Source organism: Trichomycterus rosablanca, chromosome 5, assembly GCF_030014385.1.
Source record: "Trichomycterus rosablanca isolate fTriRos1 chromosome 5, fTriRos1.hap1, whole genome shotgun sequence".
NCBI lineage: Eukaryota > Metazoa > Chordata > Actinopteri > Siluriformes > Trichomycteridae > Trichomycterus > Trichomycterus rosablanca.
In genome coordinates, this window is record NC_085992.1 from 95001 (window position 1) to 117500 (window position 22500).

The following is a 22500-nucleotide window of genomic DNA, read 5'->3' on the forward strand; positions in this document are numbered from 1 at the left end:
TGTATGTATGTGTGTGTGTGTGTGATGTGATATGTGTGATGTGATGTGTGTGTGTGTGTATATGTGTGTGTGTGTGTGTGTGTATATGTGATGTGATATGTGTGTGTATGTGTGTGTGTGTGTGTGTATATATGTGTGTGTGTGATGTGTGTGTGTGTGTGTGTGTGTATGTGTGTGTGTGTGTGATGTGATGTGTGTGTGTGTATGTGTGTGTGTGTGTGTGTGTGATGTGATGTGTGTGTGTGGGTGTGTGTGTGTGTGTGTGTGTATATGTGTGTGTGTGTGTGTGTGTGGGTGTGGGTGTGTGTGTGTGTGATATGTGTGTGTGATATGTGTGTGTGTGTGTGTGTGTGTGTGTGTGTGTGTGTGTGTGTGTGTGTGTATATATGTGTGTGTGTGTGTGTGTGTGTGTGTGTGGGTGTGTGTGTGTGTGATATGTGTGTGTGATATGTGTGTGTGTGTGTGTGTGTGTGTGTGTGTGTGTGGGTGTGTGTGTGTGTGATATGTGTGTGTGTGTGTGTGTGTGTGTGGGTGTGTGTGTGTGTGATATGTGTGTGTGATATGTGTGTGTGTGTGTGTGTGTGGGTGTGTGTGTGTGTGATATGTGTGTGTGATATGTGTGTGTGTGTGTGTGATATGTACATAAACACTCACGTAGATCCTCCAGAATGATTTCGGTTGCAGAAACGAGCTCCAGAAGTTCTGCGCCGCTCCTGAAGCTGCTGGTTTCATTACAGGCTCCCGGTGTGAAAGTTCCTGATCCTTCAGCCATTTCTTCCTCAGAGTGGACAACTGTTCCACCCTCAGCTTCTCATCAGCGCTGTAACCCGACATGATTCCCTTCAGATCACCAGCGGATCCCCTCCGTTTATTTATAACAGTTTATGATCGTAATGCCTTCTATTCAGAGGACAACCGTCCCACAATGCACTCTGCTACAACCAGACCCGGATGTACTTTGACAAGGGTGGTGTCTCAATTTGCACCATGATCCCTACACACTACACCCTACACAGCGCATAATCAGAATCCCGCATGCTGCAGCACTGACTGAATATTCTACACTGTTATAATTCTACACTGTAATAATTCTACACTGTTATAACTCTACACTGTAATAATTCTACACTGTTATAACTCTACACTGTAATAATTCTACACTGTAATAATTCTACACTGTTATAACTCTACACTGTTATAGCTCTACACTGTTATAACTCTACACTGTTATAACTCTACACTGTAATAATTCTACACTGTAATAATTCTACACTGTTATAACTCTACACTGTTATAACTCTACACTGTTATAACTCTACACTGTAATAATTCTACACTGTAATAATTCTACACTGTTATAACTCTACACTGTAATAACTCTACAGTTATAACTCTACACTGTAATAACTCTACACTGTTATAATTCTACACTGTAATAATTCTACACTGTTATAACTCTACACTGTAATAATTCTACACTGTTATAACTCTACACTGTAATAATTCTACACTGTTATAACTCTACACTGTAATAATTCTACACTGTTATAATTCTACACTGTAATAATTCTACACTGTAATAATTCTACACTGTTATAACTCTACACTGTAATAATTCTACACTGTCATAATTCTACACTGTAATAATTCTACACTGTAATAATTCTACACTGTTATAACTCTACACTGTTATAACTCTACACTGTTATAACTCTACACTGTAATAATTCTACACTGTAATAATTCTACACTGTTATAACTCTACACTGTAATAACTCTACAGTTATAACTCTACACTGTAATAACTCTACACTGTAATAATTCTACACTGTAATAACTCTACAGTTATAGCTCTACACTGTAATAACTCTACACTGTAATAACTCTACACTGTAATAATTCTACACTGTTATAACTCTACACTGTAATAATTCTACACTGTAATAATTCTACACTGTTATAACTCTACACTGTAATAATTCTACACTGTAATAATTCTACACTGTAATAATTCTGTGTACTGTGATTAGTATGTGTGACGTGTTTAGTGTGATTAGTATATAGTGTGACACACATACACACACACACACACCCTCGCTCTGGAGCTCCATGCAAGATCTCACCTGGTGGGGTAAGAATGATTCTGAGAAAGGTGAGGTCAGTCCAGAATTACACGGGAGGAGCTTGTCAATGATCTCAAGGGAGCTGGGAGCAGAGAAATGCTGGATATGACCCCAAGAACACCGTCCCCACCGGGCATTTCTCTGCCTCCAAACACGGCGAGTGGAGTTGATGCCAAAGAGCTCAATTTTGGTCTCATCTGACCATATCACATTCTCCCAAGCTTTCTCTGAATCATTCAGGTGTTCATTGGCAAACTTCAGACGGGCCTGTACATGAACCTTCTTGAGCAGAGGGACTTTGTGGGCACTGCAGGATCTCAATCCATTACGGCGAAGTGTGTTACTAATGGTTTTCTTGGTGACTGTGCTCCCAGCTCCCTTGAGATAATTGACGAGCTCCTCCCGTGTAATTCTGGACTGACCTCACCTTTCTCAGAATCATTCTTACCCCACCAGGTGAGATCTTGCATGGAGCTCCAGAGTGAGGGCGATTGACTGTGATCTTGTATTTCTTCCATTTTCGAATGATCGCACCAACAGTGGTCTCTTTCTCACCAAGCTTCTTGCTGATGGTCTTGTAGCCCATTCCAGCCTTGTGCAGGTCTACAATCTTGTCCCTGACGTCCTTTGATAGCTCTTTGGTCTTGCCCATGGTGGTGGAGAGATTTGAACAGAAGAAACTGATTCTGTGACAGGAGTCTTTTATACAGGGACAGGACTAATTTGTAGCCTCATGGGCACATAACCGGTCTGTGGGGGTCAGAATTCTTGCTGGTTGGTAGGGGATCAAATACTTATTTCCCTTAATTAAATACAAATTAATTTATAACTTTTATTTAATGTTTTTTTTCTGGATTTTTTGTTGATATTCTGTCTCTCTCCGTTAAAATAAACCTTCCATAAAAATTATAGACTGTTCAAGTCTTTGTAAGGGGGCAAACTTACAAAATCAGCAGGGGATCAAATACTTATTTTCCCCACTGTATATAGTGTGACGTGTTTAGTATGATTAGTATATCAGAGCCGTAGATAGAGAGAGTTGCGACACTCCTTGATCTCGCCGCTACGCGGTCACGTGGTTCATGTCACCCTCCAATAGTTCCAAACAAACCCGGCGCTGTCATGTTCTCCTATGGGACAGGCAGCAGTGAGTGAAATATTAAACATTAAATAATAAACATTTGTACAATTTCTGGGTATTTTCACCTGCCTTTACATTTACTGCATCTGCTTTAATATCAATTTGGTATATGAAGTGGAAGATTGATGTTTATAATGACTTAATAGGTCGTTCTTGTTAACACACAGTACATTATATTAGCATACATTACATAATGCGATATCATTAAGTAGTAGAGACAATATACAGCACAGAGATTAGACAGTTTTTTATGTTTTGTTTTTTACATAAACTAATCTCCCTTCACTTTCCCGAGGATTCATAATAATAATCATTTTGGTTAAACACTAAGCCATGTGGCTGGATTCATAAGGTTTACCTGCACTGAATGAACAGATTCAGAAACACACTACCGTACCAATACCTTTAACATTATAGTGCAGGTACATGAAATAGCATTCATTCATCTCTTATTTCATGAGTAAGTAATAATTTATTCCTACATGTAATACATGAATTGATTCATAATTAATATGCACTAGTTCATTTTGTCTAATGTAAGTGGTGGACAAGGTACACAAACCATGTAGTTGAGTTGAAGTAGAGATATCCAAGGTGAAATATTACTCCAGTAAAAGTAGTAATCAAAGTAAAATACTCTTTACCTCCACTAAAGTACTAAACTAAATTTACCTTCAAATGTACTTAAGAATGAAAGTAAAAGTAGCATGATTTATTATGGCTCTGATGTTTTATTCTCATTTCTGTAACAAGACTCTTGATTAATCAACTTTTAATTAATCAATTTTAGGTGAAAAGACTCTAGTGTCAATAATTTAGCTTAGCTGACTAAGCTAAATTCAGTTATACCTATTAATTAAGATAAACATGTAACATTTAGTGCTGAGCAAATGCTAAACAATAACAGTATTAAGTATATTAATGACATCAAATTCATTATTTTTTTTAAACAAAGCAACAAACAGCTAAAAATGCTTGATAAGTAGTGAAAATGAATGGGGCTCTATGGGATGTTTGGAACTATACAGAGCTCCACAACCCGGAAGCTGCACAGAAAATATGTCCCGCCCCCTTTCCAACGGTTCCCTATGGGAGAGTCGCCACTCTGTTCTCTCTACCGCTCTGTATACAGTGTATCACAAAAGTGAGTACACCCCTCACATTTCTGCAAATATTTCATTATATCTTTTCATGGGACAACACTATAGACATGAAACTTGGATATAACTTAGAGTAGTCAGTGTACAACTTGTATAGCAGTGTAGATTTACTGTCTTCTGAAAATAACTCAACACACAGCCATTAATGTCTAAATAGCTGCAACATAAGTGAGTACACCCCACAGTGAACATGTCCAAATTGTGCCCAAATGTGTCGTTGTCCCTCCCTGGTGTCATGTGTCAATGTCCCAGGTGTAAATGGGGAGCAGGGCTGTTAAATTTGGTGTTTTGGGTACAATTCTCTCATACTGGCCACTGGATATTCAACATGGCACCTCATGGCAAAGAACTCTCTGAGGATGTGAGAAATAGAATTGTTGCTCTCCACAAAGATGGCCTGTGCTATAAGAAGATTGCTAACACCCTGAAACTGAGCTACAGCATGGTGGCCAAGGTCATGCAGCGGTTTTCCAGGACAGGTTCCACTCGGAACAGGCTTCGCCAGGGTCGACCAAAGAAGTCGAGTCCACGTGTTCGGCGTCATATCCAGAGGTCGGCTTTAAAAAATAGACACATGAGTGCTGCCAGCATTGCTGCAGAGGTTGAAGACGTGGGAGGTCAGCCTGTCAGTGCTCAGACCATACGCCGCACACTGCATCGACTCGGTCTGCATGGTCGTCATCCCAGAAGGAAGCTGACGCACAAGAAAGCCAGCAAACAGTTTGCTGAAAACAAGCAGTCCAAGAACATGGATTACTGGAACGCCCTGTGGTCTGACGAGACCAAGATAAACTTGTTTGGCTCAGATGGTGTCCAGCATGTGTGGCGGCGCCCTGGTGAGAAGTACCAAGACAACTGTATCTTGCCTACAGTCAAGCATGGTGGTGGTAGCATCATGGTCTTGGGCTGCATGAGTGTTGCTGGCACTGGGGAGCTGCAGTTCATTGAGGGAAACATGAATTCCAACATGTACTGTGACATTCTGAAACAGAGCATGATCCCCTCCCTTCGAAAACTGGGCCTCATGGCAGTTTTCCAACAGGATAACGACCCCAAACACAACCTCCAAGATGACAACTGCCTTGCTGAGGAAGCTGAAGGTAAAGGTGATGGACTAAACCCAATTGAGCACCTGTGGCGCATCCTCAAGTGGAAGGTGGAGGAGTTCAAGGTGTCTAACATCCACCAGCTCCGTGATGTCATCATGGAGGAGTGGAAGAGGATTCCAGTAGCAACCTGTGCAGCTCTGGTGAATTCCATGCCCAGGAGGGTTAAGGCAGTGCTGGATAATAATGGTGGTCACACAAAATATTGACACTTTGGGCACAATTTGGACATGTTCACTGTGGGGTGTACTCACTTATGTTGCAGCTATTTAGACATTAATGGCTGTGTGTTGAGTTATTTTCAGAAGACAGTAAATCTACACTGCTATACAAGTTGTACACTGACTACTCTAAGTTATATCCAAGTTTCATGTCTATAGTGTTGTCCCATGAAAAGATATAATAAAATATTTGCAGAAATGTGAGGGGTGTACTCACTTTTGTGATACACTGTATAGTGTGATGTGTTCAGTGTGATTAGTATATAGTGTGACATGTTTAGTGTGATTAGTGTGATTAGTATATAGTGTGATGTGTTCAGTGTGATTAGTGTATTGTGATGTGTTTAGTGTGATTAGTATATAGTGTGACGTGTTTAGTGTGATTAGTATATAGTGTGATGTGTTCAGTGTGATTAGTATATAGTGTGACGTGGTTAGTGTGATTAGTATATAGTGTGACGTGTTTAGTGTGATTTGTATATAGTGTGACGTGTTTAGTGTGATTAGTATATAGTGTGACGTGTTTAATGTGAATAGTGTGACGTGGTTAGTGTGATTAGTATATAGTGTGACGTGTTTAGTGTGATTAGTATATAGTGTGATGTGTTCAGTGTGATTAGTATAGTGTGACGTGTTTAGTGTGATTAGTATATAGTGTGACGTGTTTAGTGTGAATAGTGTGACATGGTTAGTGTGATTAGTATATAGTGTGACGTGTTTAGTGTGATTAGAATATAGTGTGATGTGTTCAGTGTGATTAGTATATAGTGTGACGTGTTTAGTGTGATTAGTATATAGTGTGATGTGTTCAGTGTGATTAGTATAGTGTGACGTGTTTAGTGTGATTAGTATATAGTGTGACGTGTTTAGTGTGATTAGTATATAGTGTGATGTGTTCAGTGTGATTAGTATATAGTGTGACGTGGTTAGTGTGATTAGTATATAGTGTGACGTGTTTAGTGTGATTAGAATATAGTGTGACATGTTTAGTGTGATTAGTATATAGTGTGACGTGTTTAGTGTGATTAGAATATAGTGTGACGTGGTTAGTGTGATTAGTATATAGTGTGATGTGTTTAGTGTGATTAGTATATAGTGTGATGTGTTTAGTGTGATTAGTATATAGTGTGATGTGTTTAGTGTGATTAGTATATAGTGTGACGTGTTTAGTGTGATTAGTATATAGTGTGACGTGTTTAGTGTGATTAGTATATAGTGTGACGTGGTTAGTGTGATTAGTATATAGTGTGACGTGGTTAGTGTGATTAGTATATAGTGTGACATGTTTAGTGTGATTAGTATATAGTGTGATGTGTTTAGTGTGATTAGTATATAGTGTGATGTGTTTAGTGTGATTAGTATATAGTGTGATGTGGTTAGTGTGATTAGTATATAGTGTGATGTGTTTAGTGTGATTAGTATATAGTGTGACGTGTTTAGTGTGATTAGTATATAGTGTGATGTGTTCAGTGTGATTAGTATAGTGTGACGTGTTTAGTGTGAATAGTGTGACGTGGTTAGTGTGATTAGTATATAGTGTGACGTGTTTAGTGTGATTAGTATATAGTGTGATGTGTTCAGTGTGATTAGTATAGTGTGACGTGTTTAGTGTGATTAGTATATAGTGTGACGTGTTTAGTGTGAATAGTGTGACATGGTTAGTGTGATTAGTATATAGTGTGATGTGTTCAGTGTGATTAGTATAGTGTGATGTGTTCAGTGTGATTAGTATATAGTGTGACGTGTTTAGTGTGATTAGTATATAGTGTGACGTGTTTAGTGTGATTAGTATATAGTGTGATGTGTTCAGTGTGATTAGTATATAGTGTGACGTGTTTAGTGTGATTAGTTTATAGTGTGATGTGTTCAGTGTGATTAGTATAGTGTGACGTGTTTAGTGTGATTAGTATATAGTGTGACGTGTTTAGTGTGATTAGTATATAGTGTGATGTGTTCAGTGTGATTAGTATATAGTGTGACGTGGTTAGTGTGATTAGCATATAGGGTGACGTGTTTAGTGTGATTAGAATATAGTGTGACATGTTTAGTGTGATTAGTATATAGTGTGACATGTTTATTGTGATTAGTGTGACGTGTTTAGTGTGATTAGAATATAGTGTGACATGTTTATTGTGATTAGTGTGACGTGTTTAGTGTGATTAGAATATAGTGTGACATGTTTATTGTGATTAGTGTGACGTGTTTAGTGTGATTAGAATATAGTGTGACATGTTTATTGTGATTAGTGTGACGTGTTTAGTGTGATTAGAATATAGTGTGACGTGGTTAGTGTGATTAGTATATAGTGTGATGTGTTTAGTGTGATTAGTATATAGTGTGATGTGTTTAGTGTGATTAGTATATAGTGTGATGTGTTTAGTGTGATTAGTATATAGTGTGACGTGTTTAGTGTGATTAGTATATAGTGTGACGTGTTTAGTGTGATTAGTATATAGTGTGACGTGGTTAGTGTGATTAGTATATAGTGTGACGTGGTTAGTGTGATTAGTATATAGTGTGATGTGTTTAGTGTGATTAGTATATAGTGTGATGTGTTTAGTGTGATTAGTATATAGTGTGATGTGTTTAGTGTGATTAGTATATACTGTGACGTGGTTAGTGTGATTAGTATATAGTGTGATGTGTTTAGTGTGATTAGTATATAGTGTGATGTGTTTAGTGTGATTAGTATATAGTGTGACGGGTTTAGTGTGATTAGTATATAGTGTGACATGTTTAGTGTGATTAGTATATAGTGTGACATGTTTAGTGTGATTAGTATATAGTGTGACATGTTTAGTGTGATTAGTATGTAGTATGACGTGTTCAGTGTGATTAGTATATAGTGTGATGTGTTTAGTGTGATTAGTATATAGTGTGATGTGTTTAGTGTGATTAGTGTGACGTGGTTAGTGTGATTAGTATATAGTGTGACGTGGTTAGTGTGATTAGTATATAGTGTGATGTGTTTAGTGTGATTAGTATATAGTGTGATGTGTTTAGTGTGATTAGTATATAGTGTGATGTGTTTATTGTGATTAGTGTGACGTGGTTAGTGTGATTAGTATATAGTGTGATGTGTTTAGTGTGATTAGTATATAGTGTGACGTGGTTAGTGTGATTAGTATATAGTGTGATGTGTTTAGTGTGATTAGTATATAGTGTGATGTGTTTAGTGTGATTAGTGTGACGTGGTTAGTGTGATTAGTATATAGTGTGATGTGTTTAGTGTGATTAGTGTGACGTGGTTAGTGTGATTAGTATATAGTGTGATTAGTATATAGTGTGATGTGTTTAGTGTGATTAGTGTGACGTGGTTAGTGTGATTAGTATATAGTGTGATTAGTATATAGTGTGATGTGTTTAGTGTGATTAGTGTGACTAGTATATAGTGTGATTAGTATATAGTGTGATGTGTTTAGTGTGATTAGTGTGACGTGGTTAGTGTGATTAGTATATAGTGTGATGTGTTTAGTGTGATTAGTGTGACGTGGTTAGTGTGATTAGTATATAGTGTGATGTGTTTAGTGTGATTAGTATATAGAGTGACGTGTTTAGTGTGATTAGTATATAGTGTGACGGGTTTAGTGTGATTAGTATATAGTGTGATGTGTTTAGTGTGATTAGTATATAGTGTGACATGTTTAGTGTGATTAGTATGTAGTATGACGTGTTCAGTGTGATTAGTATATAGTGTGATGTGTTTAGTGTGATTAGTATATAGTGTGATGTGTTTAGTGTGATTAGTATATAGTGTGATGTGTTTAGTGTGATTAGTATATAGTGTGACGTGTTTAGTGTGATTAGTATATAGTGTGACGTGTTTAGTGTGATTAGTATATAGTGTGACGTGGTTAGTGTGATTAGTATATAGTGTGACGTGGTTAGTGTGATTAGTATATAGTGTGATGTGTTTAGTGTGATTAGTATATAGTGTGATGTGTTTAGTGTGATTAGTATATAGTGTGATGTGTTTGGTGTGATTAGTATATAGTGTGACGTGGTTAGTGTGATTAGTATATAGTGTGATGTGTTTAGTGTGATTAGTATATAGAGTGACGTGTTTAGTGTGATTAGTATATAGTGTGACGGGTTTAGTGTGATTAGTATATAGTGTGATGTGTTTAGTGTGATTAGTATATAGTGTGACATGTTTTAGTGTGATTAGTATAGTGTGACGGGTTTAGTGTGATTAGTATATAGTGTGATGTGTTTAGTGTGATTAGTATATAGTGTGACATGTTTTAGTGTGATTAGTATGTAGTATGACGTGTTCAGTGTGATTAGTATATAGTGTGATGTGTTTAGTGTGATTAGTATATAGTGTGATGTGTTTAGTGTGATTAGTGTGACGTGGTTAGTGTGATTAGTATATAGTGTGACGTGGTTAGTGTGATTAGTATATAGTGTGATGTGTTTAGTGTGATTAGTATATAGTGTGATGTGTTTAGTGTGATTAGTATATAGTGTGATGTGTTTATTGTGATTAGTGTGACGTGGTTAGTGTGATTAGTATATAGTGTGATGTGTTTAGTGTGATTAGTATATAGTGTGACGTGGTTAGTGTGATTAGTATATAGTGTGATGTGTTTAGTCTGATTAGTATATAGTGTGATGTGTTTAGTGTGATTAGTGTGACGTGGTTAGTGTGATTAGTATATAGTGTGATGTGTTTAGTGTGATTAGTGTGACGTGGTTAGTGTGATTAGTATATAGTGTGATTAGTATATAGTGTGATGTGTTTAGTGTGATTAGTGTGACGTGGTTAGTGTGATTAGTATATAGTGTGATTAGTATATAGTGTGATGTGTTTAGTGTGACTAGTATATAGTGTGATGTGTTTAGTGTGATTAGTGTGACGTGGTTAGTGTGATTAGTATATAGTGTGATGTGTTTAGTGTGATTAGTGTGACGTGGTTAGTGTGATTAGTATATAGTGTGATTAGTATATAGTGTGATGTGTTTAGTGTGATTAGTGTGACTAGTATATAGTGTGATTAGTATATAGTGTGATGTGTTTAGTGTGATTAGTGTGACGTGGTTAGTGTGATTAGTATATAGTGTGATGTGTTTAGTGTGATTAGTGTGACGTGGTTAGTGTGATTAGTATATAGTGTGATTAGTATATAGTGTGATGTGTTTAGTGTGATTAGTGTGACTAGTATATAGTGTGATTAGTATATAGTGTGATGTGTTTAGTGTGATTAGTGTGACGTGGTTAGTGTGATTAGTATATAGTGTGATGTGTTTAGTGTGATTAGTGTGACGTGGTTAGTGTGATTAGTATATAGTGTGATGTGTTTAGTGTGATTAGTGTGACGTGGTTAGTGTGATTAGTATATAGTGTGACGTGTTTAGTGTGATTAGTATATAGTGTGACGTGTTTAGTGTGATTAGTATATAGTGTGATGTGTTCAGTGTGATTAGTATATAGTGTGACGTGGTTAGTGTGATTAGCATATAGGGTGACGTGTTTAGTGTGATTAGAATATAGTGTGACATGTTTAGTGTGATTAGTATATAGTGTGACATGTTTATTGTGATTAGTGTGACGTGTTTAGTGTGATTAGAATATAGTGTGACATGTTTATTGTGATTAGTGTGACGTGTTTAGTGTGATTAGAATATAGTGTGACATGTTTATTGTGATTAGTGTGACGTGTTTAGTGTGATTAGAATATAGTGTGACATGTTTATTGTGATTAGTGTGACGTGTTTAGTGTGATTAGAATATAGTGTGACGTGGTTAGTGTGATTAGTATATAGTGTGATGTGTTTAGTGTGATTAGTATATAGTGTGATGTGTTTAGTGTGATTAGTATATAGTGTGATGTGTTTAGTGTGATTAGTATATAGTGTGACGTGTTTAGTGTGATTAGTATATAGTGTGACGTGTTTAGTGTGATTAGTATATAGTGTGACGTGGTTAGTGTGATTAGTATATAGTGTGACGTGGTTAGTGTGATTAGTATATAGTGTGATGTGTTTAGTGTGATTAGTATATAGTGTGATGTGTTTAGTGTGATTAGTATATAGTGTGATGTGTTTAGTGTGATTAGTATATACTGTGACGTGGTTAGTGTGATTAGTATATAGTGTGATGTGTTTAGTGTGATTAGTATATAGTGTGATGTGTTTAGTGTGATTAGTATATAGTGTGACGGGTTTAGTGTGATTAGTATATAGTGTGACATGTTTAGTGTGATTAGTATATAGTGTGACATGTTTAGTGTGATTAGTATATAGTGTGACATGTTTAGTGTGATTAGTATGTAGTATGACGTGTTCAGTGTGATTAGTATATAGTGTGATGTGTTTAGTGTGATTAGTATATAGTGTGATGTGTTTAGTGTGATTAGTGTGACGTGGTTAGTGTGATTAGTATATAGTGTGACGTGGTTAGTGTGATTAGTATATAGTGTGATGTGTTTAGTGTGATTAGTATATAGTGTGATGTGTTTAGTGTGATTAGTATATAGTGTGATGTGTTTATTGTGATTAGTGTGACGTGGTTAGTGTGATTAGTATATAGTGTGATGTGTTTAGTGTGATTAGTATATAGTGTGACGTGGTTAGTGTGATTAGTATATAGTGTGATGTGTTTAGTGTGATTAGTATATAGTGTGATGTGTTTAGTGTGATTAGTGTGACGTGGTTAGTGTGATTAGTATATAGTGTGATGTGTTTAGTGTGATTAGTGTGACGTGGTTAGTGTGATTAGTATATAGTGTGATTAGTATATAGTGTGATGTGTTTAGTGTGATTAGTGTGACGTGGTTAGTGTGATTAGTATATAGTGTGATGTGTTTAGTGTGATTAGTGTGACTAGTATATAGTGTGATTAGTATATAGTGTGATGTGTTTAGTGTGATTAGTGTGACGTGGTTAGTGTGATTAGTATATAGTGTGATGTGTTTAGTGTGATTAGTGTGACGTGGTTAGTGTGATTAGTATATAGTGTGATGTGTTTAGTGTGATTAGTATATAGAGTGACGTGTTTAGTGTGATTAGTATATAGTGTGACGGGTTTAGTGTGATTAGTATATAGTGTGATGTGTTTAGTGTGATTAGTATATAGTGTGACATGTTTAGTGTGATTAGTATGTAGTATGACGTGTTCAGTGTGATTAGTATATAGTGTGATGTGTTTAGTGTGATTAGTATATAGTGTGATGTGTTTAGTGTGATTAGTATATAGTGTGATGTGTTTAGTGTGATTAGTATATAGTGTGACGTGTTTAGTGTGATTAGTATATAGTGTGACGTGTTTAGTGTGATTAGTATATAGTGTGACGTGGTTAGTGTGATTAGTATATAGTGTGACGTGGTTAGTGTGATTAGTATATAGTGTGATGTGTTTAGTGTGATTAGTATATAGTGTGATGTGTTTAGTGTGATTAGTATATAGTGTGATGTGTTTGGTGTGATTAGTATATAGTGTGACGTGGTTAGTGTGATTAGTATATAGTGTGATGTGTTTAGTGTGATTAGTATATAGAGTGACGTGTTTAGTGTGATTAGTATATAGTGTGACGGGTTTAGTGTGATTAGTATATAGTGTGATGTGTTTAGTGTGATTAGTATATAGTGTGACATGTTTAGTGTGATTAGTATGTAGTATGACGTGTTCAGTGTGATTAGTATATAGTGTGATGTGTTTAGTGTGATTAGTATATAGTGTGATGTGTTTAGTGTGATTAGTGTGACGTGGTTAGTGTGATTAGTATATAGTGTGACGTGGTTAGTGTGATTAGTATATAGTGTGATGTGTTTAGTGTGATTAGTATATAGTGTGATGTGTTTAGTGTGATTAGTATATAGTGTGATGTGTTTATTGTGATTAGTGTGACGTGGTTAGTGTGATTAGTATATAGTGTGATGTGTTTAGTGTGATTAGTATATAGTGTGACGTGGTTAGTGTGATTAGTATATAGTGTGATGTGTTTAGTCTGATTAGTATATAGTGTGATGTGTTTAGTGTGATTAGTGTGACGTGGTTAGTGTGATTAGTATATAGTGTGATGTGTTTAGTGTGATTAGTGTGACGTGGTTAGTGTGATTAGTATATAGTGTGATTAGTATATAGTGTGATGTGTTTAGTGTGATTAGTGTGACGTGGTTAGTGTGATTAGTATATAGTGTGATTAGTATATAGTGTGATGTGTTTAGTGTGACTAGTATATAGTGTGATGTGTTTAGTGTGATTAGTGTGACGTGGTTAGTGTGATTAGTATATAGTGTGATGTGTTTAGTGTGATTAGTGTGACGTGGTTAGTGTGATTAGTATATAGTGTGATTAGTATATAGTGTGATGTGTTTAGTGTGATTAGTATATAGTGTGATTAGTATATAGTGTGATGTGTTTAGTGTGATTAGTGTGACGTGGTTAGTGTGATTAGTATATAGTGTGATGTGTTTAGTGTGATTAGTGTGACGTGGTTAGTGTGATTAGTATATAGTGTGATTAGTATATAGTGTGATGTGTTTAGTGTGATTAGTGTGACTAGTATATAGTGTGATTAGTATATAGTGTGATGTGTTTAGTGTGATTAGTGTGACGTGGTTAGTGTGATTAGTATATAGTGTGATGTGTTTAGTGTGATTAGTGTGACGTGGTTAGTGTGATTAGTATATAGTGTGATGTGTTTAGTGTGATTAGTGTGACGTGGTTAGTGTGATTAGTATATAGTGTGCCTTGTGTTGTCTCCTGAAGCTGAACTCTGAGCTAAAAGCTTTATGGTGTCAGTGCCACGACAGACAGTGATTGACTATCCATTTTTCACCAGATAAATCTCTCTGTATTCTGTCTCAGGTTGATTTACTGTTGTTTATGTTCTCAGCTCTCCTGGAGATTCCTGGATGGTGGTGTAGTGTTCCTGTAGAAACTTTTACTGCTGAACGTTAAGAAGCAGGCGGAGAGACGGTTTGCATATAAAAGCAGTTTATTTGTTTATATTACAAAACAGAACGGCCGTGAGTGTAATAAACACCACAGCCACAGCACCAGCTACATACAGTTCAGATCAGTGTGGGATCCAACAAAAACACCTACTAGAATGCATAACATCCTCCTGTATCAGGAGATTCATAATAATCACATCTCATCACAGAATCTCCCTCCGAAACCTCCGAACCTTTTATAACGAGTGGAGCAGGAAAAGTGAGCGGTGCATTAAAGGATAAAAATTAGAATGTAAAATTTAATCCGTATTAAATATAAAGGAACTAAAACGACGGCCTGCAGTGATGTGAGGATTTATTCTATACTTGTAGTGGATCTGTCTCATTCAGGAATAAGGACCCTAGGTAGGCATCATGAACACTGCAGTCCCTTGAAGCATTATAATAATTACACTTGAAATTTAGGGTTAGGGTGATGATTTTTATTAAATAATGAGTCGAGTTTATTTTAGCTCTGTGATTAATAATACATTTAGGGTTACACACTTGTCGTGTCGTGTAAACACACTCGCGGGAGGTTCTGTGTGAGACATGTGTAACGTCACGTCTGTTCGACTGTAACGTCTTTTGCAACCACAACAGTCTCACTGTGATCCTAGACTCCTGATTAAAATGATCACATGACCACAAGACCGTTCTGCTGAAATGTTGGTCCTGAAATCGAATCCACCAGCGCGGTGATGGATGGAAGCTGCCAATTCATTCTGATCCCAGATCAGTTCCAACACATCAGAGAAACCACATTACCCACAATCCCTCTGTTCACTAAATCAATAACACTAGCAGGAGAAGGAAGTGCACCAGGAGAAGGTGAGAGAGGAAAGAAGAGCTGGAGCTGCCATGATCTTCTCCCAGTGTCTTCATTATTCTCCACAGGCGTGAGCATGAAGGGCACCAAAGTTCAGTTTATCTGTGGATTGGGACAGAGCCCAGCCACAGATGATCTTGTATTTCCTGTGTGGGAGAGGGTCCGTCCGAGTGGGAACGCTGGGAAGCACCCCTGAGTAATCCGGGGTGGGGGGACGTGCAGCGGGACGCTGGTGGACGTTGGCACTGGGACGGTTGGAACTAGGAGGTGTGGGGAGTAGCGCCCTAAGAAGTCCACATGATCCAAGAGAGGAGGGGAAAAGGCACCTTAGAGAGTCTGCATGATGGATTGGGACACAGCCCTCGTCCCTTTAGTGCCTTGCTCAGTTCTGAGGTGGAAGTTTGGGACGATGAGCCTGTGAGAGGACGAGCAAGGCACCCTATGCAGTCGACATAGTAGAATGGGATGTGTCCCAGGGTTCGAGTCCGGGTGGGAGTGAGGCAGGAGACGATCGGAGAGTTCAGTAAAATTAAAATGTGTTTTTGATCGTCTCTCAGTTCCTGTTCGGCTCCTCTGTAGCGAGTCATTAGATAGTTTGGAATATAGTAAATCCATGTGGTGGATTGGGACACAGCCCTCTGTCAGGCGTCACCCGTGTGTGAGGATCGATGTCGAGGAAGGGGGGGGGGGGGGGGGGGGGGATACCTGCAGGGTACACCTGAGTGGGACTCAAGGAGGGAATAAGGGGGAACGGGGCGTGACCAAGGCACAGAATGATGAAGTGAGATCAATCTGTTGTCTCATATTTACATGTATAGATTTTTACTGATAATAGAATTATATATATGTATAATATTTTTAGTCTTTTATGAAAATAGAATATAAAAAAAAGAGAATCTAGATGTGCAGCTACACTAACTCTCACTAAACTAAACCTACTCCATAATGCACCTGTTTTGGGGCATACATTTTGGTCTGACCTGCCAGTGAGGACAGTGTGGTGGTCCCGATGACATCATCGGTTCTGTTTGAGCGCTCAGGTGTCTGAGGGACAGACGGTCGGCTGGGTTCCTCTGCTGGCTGCCTGAGACGTCTGAACGAAAGACGCTTTACTGATGGATAACAGCGCGGGACGAACGTGATGCTGCTCTCTGTGAGACTCTGGCAGGTGAAAAGAAGCGGCAGGGAGAGAGGCTCGTGATAGTATAACTGGGGAATTGGATATGACTAGATACAAACATAGAGTAAAAATCATACTGCAGAAGTTTAGAGCCACACACAGGAAAGTGCGCTTTATGAAGGTCTGATCATTATTCTTATTATTTAATCTTATTATTTATTATTTTTATTATTTTATTATTTTTATTATTTTATTATTATTCTTATTATTTATTATTCCTAAAACTGAATCATTACAGAAGAAACTTTTATATCTGAACAGACCAAAATTAAAAAAACAGACATTTACATTTTCGACATTTAGCTGATACTTTTATCCAAAGTGACTTGCAGTACTAGGACAGTATACAGTCTAAAAACTAAGGGTTAAGAGCCTCGCTCAAGGGCCCAACAGTGGCAACCTGGCAGTGACTTGAACCAGCGACCTCTTGATTACTAGTCCAGTACCTTAGCCGCTAGGCTACAGCTCATTTTCTCGGTTCGCTCTCCTGTGCTGATTCTCCGTTCCAGCGTCTCAGTAAAGTTCGTTTCTCATGGCGGCTCTGATGCGGCTCGTCGTTTCACACAAACATTAAATCAGTTTGATTTTAATCTCCTCATTATTACGTCCGACTCCAGCGCTCTTAGAATTATGACATCATAAGAACCACCACACTGGCCACGCCCACTGCTTCTGTTTTTTGGGGTTTAAGGTCTTTTTGGCTGAAGTATTGGGACGCTGCGTTCTAACACATCACAAACTAGCTGAGGTGTGTGTGTGTGTGTGTGTGCTTGTTATGTCACATGATCAATCTGAGATCCGCCCCTTTTTTACCCAGGTACGCCATTCACTCAAAATTGTGATTTCTCTGGTGCTAGCTGCTAATGCTACATGCTAACTAACATACTTACAGATCAATGCTAACGAATCCTAGCGCTAATTAAGGGATGAACTCAGCCTGTTGGTGTTTGGCGAAAGTACACAGCGGTCTGTAGTGTGCTAACTGTTAGTGCTAACTGCTAATGCTAGCTGCTAATGCTATGGCACTAACATTAGTAAAGGTTCCAGCCCAATGTAAACGGCAGCGTCTCAAATACACACTCGCTAGATAGCTTGCTAGCTCCCATTGAAACTTACTGACAGGTCAGACTGGCGAATCAGAACCCAGTTTGTTGTGAGTGGGCGGGGTGAAGAGGGGCGAGGTCGCTTGTGAGGTGTGGTTAGAAGTGTTGCAGTGTGTGTGTGTAGTGTGTGTAGTGTGTGTAGTGATCATCAGCATCGCTCGCTCCATCCACACTGTCACCATCAGCTGCAGTGAAACACATCATCTCCATCTCTGTAACACACACACACACACACACACACACACACACACACACACACACACGTTATACACACATCATCTCCATCTCTGTAACACACACACACACACACACACACACACACACACACACACACACACACACACACGTTATACACACATCATCTCCATCTCTGTAACACACACACACACACACACACGTTATACACACATCATCTCCATCTCTGTAACACACACACACACACACACACACACGTTATACACACATCATCTCCATCTCTGTAACACACACACACACACACACACACACACACGTTATACACACACCATCTCCATCTCTGTAACACACACACACACACACACACGTTATACACACATCATCTCCATCTCTGTAACACACACACACACACACACACACACGTTATACACACACCATCTCCATCTCTGTAACACACACACACACACACACACACACACACGTTATACACACATCATCTCCATCTCTGTAACACACACACACACACACACACACACACGTTATACACACACCATCTCCATCTCTGTAACACACACACACACACACACACACACGTTATACACACATCATCTCCATCTCTGTAACACACACACACACACACACACACACACGTTATACACACATCATCTCCATCTCTGTAACACACACACACACACACACACACACACGTTATACACACATCATCTCCATCTCTGTAACACACACACACACACACACACACACACGTTATACACACACCATCTCCATCTCTGTAACACACACACACACACACACACACACACACGTTATACACACATCATCTCCATCTCTGTAACACACACACACACACACACACACACACACGTTATACACACATCATCTCCATCTCTGTAACACACACACACACACACACACACACACGTTATACACACACCATCTCCATCTCTGTAACACACACACACACACACACACACACACACACGTTATACACACATCATCTCCATCTCTGTAACACACACACACACACACACACACACACACGTTATACACACATCATCTCCATCTCTGTAACACACACACACACACACACACACACACACACGTTATACACACATCATCTCCATCTCTGTAACACACACACACACACACACACACACACACGTTATACACACATCATCTCCATCTCTGTAACACACACACACACACACACACACACACGTTATACACATATCATCTCCATCTCTGTAACACACACACACACACACACACACACACACACACGTTATACACACATCATCTCCATCTCTGTAACACACACACACACACACACACACACGTTATACACACATCATCTCCATCTCTGTAACACACACACACACACACACACGTTATACACACATCATCTCCATCTCTGTAACACACACACACACACATACACACACACACACACACACACGTTATACACACATCATCTCCATCTCTGTAACACACACACACACACACACACACACACACACGTTATACACACATCATCTCCATCTCTGTAACACACACACACACACACACACACACACGTTATACACACATCATCTCCATCTCTGTAACACACACACACACACACACACACACACGTTATACACACATCATCTCCATCTCTGTAACACACACACACACACACACACGTTATACACACACCATCTCCATCTCTGTAACACACACACACACACACACACACACACACACGTTATACACACATCATCTCCATCTCTGTAACACACACACACACACACACACACACACACGTTATACACACATCATCTCCATCTCTGTAACACACACACACACACACACACACACACACACACGTTATACACACATCATCTCCATCTCTGTAACACACACACACACACACACACACACACACACGTTATACACATATCATCTCCATCTCTGTAACACACACACACACACACACACACACACACGTTATACACACATCATCTCCATCTCTGTAACACACACACACACACACACACGTTATACACACATCATCTCCATCTCTGTAACACACACACACACACACACACACGTTATACACACATCATCTACATCTCTGTAACACACACACACACACACACACGTTATACACACATCATCTCCATCTCTGTAACACACACACACACACACACACACGTTATACACACATCATCTCCATCTCTGTAACACACACACACACACACACACGTTATACACACATCATCTCCATCTCTGTAACACACACACACACACACACACACACACACACACACACACACACACGTTATACACACATCATCTCCATCTCTGTAACACACACACACACACACACACGTTATACACACATCATCTCCATCTCTGTAACACACACACACACACACGTTATACACACATCATCTCCATCTCTGTAACACACACACACACACACACACACATCATCTCCATCTCTGTAACACACACACACACACACACACACGTTATAACACACATCATCTCCATCTCTGTAACACACACACACACACACACGTTATACACACATCATCTCCATCTCTGTAACACACACACACACACACACGTTATACACACACGTTATACACACATCATCTCATCTCTGTAACACACACACACACACACACACACACACACACACGTTATACACACATCATCTCCATCTCTGTAACACACACACACACACACACACGTTATACACACATCATCTCCATCTCTGTAACACACACACACACACACACACGTTATACACACATCATCTCCATCTCTGTAACACACACACACACACATACACACACACACACACACACACACACGTTATACACACATCATCTCCATCTCTGTAACACACACACACACACACACACGTTATACACACATCATCTCCATCTCTGTAACACACACACACACACACACACACGACTACGTTATACACACATCATCTCCATCTCTGTAACACACACACACACACACACACGTTATACACACATCATCTCCATCTCTGTAACACACACACACACACATACACACACACGTTATACACACATCATCTCCATCTCTGTAACACACACACACACACACACACACACACACGTTATACACACATCATCTCCATCTCTGTAACACACACACACACACACAACACACACGTTATACACACATCATCTCCATCTCTGTAACACACACACACACACACACACACACACACACGTTATACACATATCATCTCCATCTCTGTAACACACACACACACACACAACACACACACACACGTTATACACACATCATCTCCATCTCTGTAAACACACACACACACACACACACACACGTTATATCACACATCATCTCCATCTCTGTAACACACACACACACACACACACACGTTATACACACATCATCTCCATCTCTGTAACACACACACACACACACACACGTTATACACACATCATCTCCATCTCTGTAACACACACACACACACACACACGTTATACACACATCATCTCCATCTCTGTAACACACACACACACACACACACACACACGTTATACACACATCATCTCCATCTCTGTAACACACACACACACACACACACACGTTATACACACATCATCTCCATCTCTGTAACACACACACACACACACACACACACACGTTATACACACACCATCTCCATCTCTGTAACACACACACACACACACACACACACACACACGTTATACACACATCATCTCCATCTCTGTAACACACACACACACACACACACACACACACACACGTTATACACACATCATCTCCATCTCTGTAACACACACACACACACACACACACACACACGTTATACACACATCATCTCCATCTCTGTAACACACACACACACACACACACACACACGTTATACACACACCATCTCCATCTCTGTAACACACACACACACTACACACACACACACACACGTTATACACACATCATCTCCATCTCTGTAACACACACACACACACACACACACACACACGTTATACACACATCATCTCCATCTCTGTAACACACACACACACACACACACACACGTTATACACACATCATCTCCATCTCTGTAACACACACACACACACACACACACACACGTTATACACACATCCATCTCCATCTCTGTAACACACACACACACACACACACACACACACACGTTATACACACATCATCTCCATCTCTGTAACACACACACACACACACACACACACACACACACGTTATACACACATCATCTCCATCTCTGTAACACACACACACACACACAGCACACACACACGTTATACACACATCATCTCCATCTCTGTAACACACACACACACACACACACGTTATACACACATCATCTCCATCTCTGTAACACACACACACACACACACACGTTATACACACATCATCTACATCTCTGT

At 39.1% G+C, this 22500-nt stretch overlaps 2 protein-coding genes across 2 annotated transcripts in view; both read right to left on the reverse strand.

Moving 5' to 3' along the window:
- The window catches only part of ndufb6 (NADH:ubiquinone oxidoreductase subunit B), a 10567-nt gene extending 9618 nt beyond the window's left edge, over positions 1-949 (reverse strand). Inside the window, exon 1 of the mRNA XM_062995453.1 lies at positions 655-949. Coding sequence (XP_062851523.1) covers positions 655-834 — 180 coding nt within the window. The 5' untranslated portion in view covers positions 835-949. The remainder of the gene's footprint in view (positions 1-654) is intronic.
- A 15911-nt stretch (positions 950-16860) lies between these two features.
- Positions 16861-22500, reverse strand: part of mxd4 (MAX dimerization protein 4) — a 23312-nt gene continuing 17672 nt past the window's right edge. The window contains exon 6 of the mRNA XM_062995455.1: positions 16861-18015. Within this exon, the coding sequence (XP_062851525.1) occupies positions 17900-18015 (116 nt within the window). The 3' untranslated portion in view covers positions 16861-17899. The remainder of the gene's footprint in view (positions 18016-22500) is intronic.